This window comes from Chiloscyllium plagiosum, chromosome 14 (assembly GCF_004010195.1).
Source record: "Chiloscyllium plagiosum isolate BGI_BamShark_2017 chromosome 14, ASM401019v2, whole genome shotgun sequence".
NCBI lineage: Eukaryota > Metazoa > Chordata > Chondrichthyes > Orectolobiformes > Hemiscylliidae > Chiloscyllium > Chiloscyllium plagiosum.
Window position 1 is genome coordinate 10,025,326 of NC_057723.1, and position 4,204 is coordinate 10,029,529.

General features: G+C 47.2%; 1 protein-coding gene across 2 annotated transcripts in view; it reads left to right on the forward strand.

Annotated features, from left to right (window-relative positions):
* The window catches only part of LOC122556884 (RELT-like protein 2), a 25,781-nt gene extending 21,732 nt beyond the window's left edge, over positions 1-4,049 (forward strand). For both annotated transcript variants that reach the window (XM_043704143.1, XM_043704144.1), the window contains 3 exons: positions 1,229-1,438; positions 3,514-3,670; positions 4,003-4,049. In XM_043704143.1, the coding sequence (XP_043560078.1) occupies positions 1,229-1,438; positions 3,514-3,670; positions 4,003-4,026 (391 nt within the window). In that variant the 3' untranslated portion in view covers positions 4,027-4,049. The remainder of the gene's footprint in view (positions 1-1,228; positions 1,439-3,513; positions 3,671-4,002) is intronic.
* Positions 4,050-4,204: the final 155 nt, after the last annotated feature.

The following is a 4,204-nucleotide window of genomic DNA, read 5'->3' on the forward strand; positions in this document are numbered from 1 at the left end:
TCAGAGAGGCTGCACTGAGGGAGTGCTGCATTGTCAGAGAGGCAGTACTAAGGGAGTGCTGCACTGTCAGAGAGGCAGTACTGAGGGAGTGCTGTATTGTCAGAGAGGCTGCACTGAGGGGGTGCTGCATTGTCAGAGAGGCAGTACTGAGGGAGTGCTACATTGTCAGAGAGGCAGTACTGAGGGGGTGCTGCATTGTCAGAGAAGCAGTACTGAGGGGGTGCTGCATTGTCAGAGAGGCAGTACTGAGGGGGTGCTGCATTGTCAGAGAGGCAGTACTGAGGGGGTGCTGCATTGTCAGAGAGGCAGTACTGAGGGAGCACTGTATTGTCAGAGTGGCAGTACTGAGGGAGTGCTGCATTATCAGAGAGGCAGTACTGAGGGAGTGCTGCACTGTCAGAGAGGTAGTACCGAGGGAGTGCTACATTGTCAGAGAGGCAGGACTGAGGGAGCGCTGCACTGTCAGAGGGTCAGTACTGAGGGAGTGCTGCACTGTCAGAGGGTCCGTACTGAGGGAGTGTAGAGGGAGCTTTACTCTGTATCTAACCCAGTGCTGTCCATGTCCTGGGAATGTTTGATGAGGACTGTATAGAGGGAGCTTTACTCTGTATCTAACCCAGTGCTGTCAATGTCCTGGGAATGTTTGATGAGGACTGTATAGAGGGAGCTTTACTCTGTATCTAACCCAGTGCTGTCAATGTCCTGGGAATGTTTGATGAGGACTGTATAGAGGGAGCTTTACTCTGTATCTAACCCAGTGCTGTCAATGTCCTGGGAATGTTTGATGAGGACTGTATAGAGGGAGCTTTACTCTGTATCTAACCCAGTGCTGTCAATGTCCTGGGAATGTTTGATGAGGACTGTATAGAGGGAGCTTTACTCTGTATCTAACCCAGTGCTGTCAATGTCCTGGGAATGTTTGATGAGGACTGTATAGAGGGAGCTTTACTCTGTATCTAACCCAGTGCTGTCAATGTCCTGGGAATGTTTGATGAGGACTGTATAGAGGGAGCTTTACTCTGTATCTAACCCAGTGCTGTCCATGTCCTGGGAATGTTTGATGAGGACTGTATAGAGGGAGCTTTACTCTGTATCTAACACGGTGCTGTCCATGTCGTGGGAATATTTGATGAGGACTGTATAGAGGGAGCTGTATTTTTAATTTAAACAAGTAGAGGCAACTTTCCTCTTTGTCTAATTCCATATTGTTCATGCTCTTAATTTTCAGTCCAATTTTCCCTGAACCAGCTGTGACAAGAGCTCCTCCCCTGATCCATCACCATCATACTGTGCACTCTGTGACTGCAGGAAGTGCTGGATCAGCCTGTCTGAGCTGCAATCAGAGAAGGAAGAGATCTGCATTGCAGATACACAGACGAGCCAAAGAGACCAAGAGCAGGAATCATGGAGTGGAGGTCACTGTCCTCTCTGTGGGCAGGTACAAGAAACCACAAGTTCCTCAAACCTGACCTCATTACAATTAGGAAACAATCTCTGGTGTTCAGGCTAATATTGCAGAAGCCAGAACATTAACTGATAGGAGTTGCCTGGCTCCACACTGACTCCGCAGAATACGATAGTACAGAGGAAGGTCATCATGCCTTGCACTGACTTTAGGAATGAGCTATCTAATAAGTCCCAATCCCATTCTCTTCCCCCACAGCCTTCCAGACTTTTCCACATCAAATAGTTTTGCAATTCCCCTTTCAAAGTTATAATTGAATCTTCTTTCACCACACTTTGATGCAGCACATAACTTACTCAATTAAAGATCAGTCTTTTCATCCCCACACTCCCCTCAAACAAACACCTCTGGATTTATTGCTCAACTTTCTAAGTATGCTTCTTGAGATGACTGGCTCAGTTGCCTACTATGACCGAAATGATTGATTTATGGCTTATTTGATGAGGGAGATTGTGATAATGTCACTGCACAAGTAATCCAGAGGGCCAGGCGAATGTTCTGGGTCAGGGGCTCTAACCTCACCTTAATGGCTGGTGAAAATTTGGACATAATTCATACATTCTGGAATATAAAGCTTATCTCAGTGATGGTGACTACGAAACTATAATTGATTGTTATGAAAATACATCTCCAGCACTTTCTGTTTTTATTTTCAGCTTAACAAATGACCTTTAAGGGGACACTATCTGCCATATTTACCTAGTCTTGCCAAGATTCCAGACCCACAGCAATGTGATTCCTGATGAAGGGCTTATGCCCATAATGTCGACTCTCCTGTTCCTCGGATGCTGCCTGACTGGCTGTGCTTTTCCAGCACCACACTCTTCGACTCTGATCTCCAGCATCTGCAGGCCTCACTTTCTCCACAGTAATGTGGTTGACTGTTAACTACCCTCTGAAATGGTCAAGCAAGCCATTCAAAGTCATAGAGTGATAGAGTCATCCAGCAAGGAAACAGACTCTTCGGTCCAACCAGCCCATGTCATCCATAATCCCAAACGAAACTAGTCCCACCTGCCAGTTCAAGATCATTAAGAACTGGGCATTAAAAGCTGGCCTAATAACTGATGCACGTAGGAGAAAGTGAGGACTGCAGATGCTGGATGCTGCCTGACCAACTGATGCACGTATCCCATTAAGGAGTAGATAATACTACTATGTGATAATACTAATATGTAAATCTAATATGCACCCTCTCCAAGACTTGCCATCCTTTTGAAGGTGAGATCTCTCAGAATTGGTCAGAGCAGTCCATCTGAGACCAATCAGTTATTTGTACTGTTTTAACACAATTTTGGTGCTGCTGTACTCAATGCCTCTCCATAAAAGCAAAAGATAACTTTTTTTTCTTTGACAAACTGTCTGGTAATCTCCAAGAATTAATAAGTTATGTATCCACACAGAGAGTGGGGTATTCCACCACAGTCCTTAGTCCCACTGCTTCTCCATAACATCCCATTCACCACATGCCCATAGCCAGGCTTCAGGTCCAGGTAGCTCCTCATCTACCTGCTTAGGCTCATTGTGTGGTGTTGACTGAGCTGGGATTCAGGTCTGGTCTCCCACTGACTGAGCTGGGATTCAGGGCTGGTCTCCCACTGACTGAGCTGGGATCCAGAGCTGGTCTCCCACTGACTGAGCTGGGATTCAGCGAGGTAAAAACAATGACTGCAGATGCTGGAAACCAGATTCTGGATCAGTGGTGCTGGAAGAGCACAGCAGTTCAGGCAGCATCCGACAAGCAGCAAAATCGACATTTCGGGCAAAAGCCCTCATTCCTGATGAAGGGCTTTTGCCCGAAACGTCGATTTTGCTGCTCGTCGGATGCTGCCTGAATTGCTGTGTTCTTCCAGCACCACTGATCCAGAAACTGAGCTGGGATTCAGGGCTGGTCTCCCACTGACTGAGCTGGGATTCGGGGCTGGTCTCTCACTGACTGAGCTGGGATTCAGGGACGGTCTCTCACTAACTGAGCTGGGATTCGGGGTGGTCTGTAGCCCAAATATAAGTGCACGTGTTTCTGACTGATGTATTATCTCTGACTATAGGTTTCGGGTTACACGTGTTGGGAAAGGTCAGTGGGCGCAGGAACTGAGCAGGCTGCCTGCGATTGAAACATGTTCTCGGGGTCATTCAACGCAGACAGACTCGGAGTGTGAGAAACCCACCACCCATGAAAGCACAGCCAATGAGGAGACGATAAAGGTACGTTGCTGTGCGTCGTGAGCTGGGTTCCCCTCAGACTCAGTCGGCTCTGAACATTGCCCTCGCACAATTCCCACGCCCCCCCCCCCCACTTCCTTTCCTCGTCTACCTCAAACCCCACTCATTACTCCATCTCATTCACTCCTCACTCCACTCCCATCACCCCCACTTCCCTCTCTGTGCTTACACATCCTCCTCGCCTGGTTGGTGACTGATCTTCTTTATCATTTTGCGAAAAATGTCAGTGGACGACTGAGTACAGGCTTCCCATCTGACAAAGGATCTGCAGATTCACAGAGATCAGATTCATAATTCATTTTGTATTATTCCAGGAGTCTGATCCTGCCCAGCTGTGACTCGAGAATGAGCTTCTCACAGGTGGGTTCTCAAGAATATCATGTTTTGGATGGAAATAAAGAATAATTAGTGATCAATCTGAATCACTGACCCTGCTGGCTGCTCAGTCTGTGACCATTGCTAAGTCTGACTACTTCTCTTTCCCACTTATATAATTTCTGATTTTTCTCCCTGCCC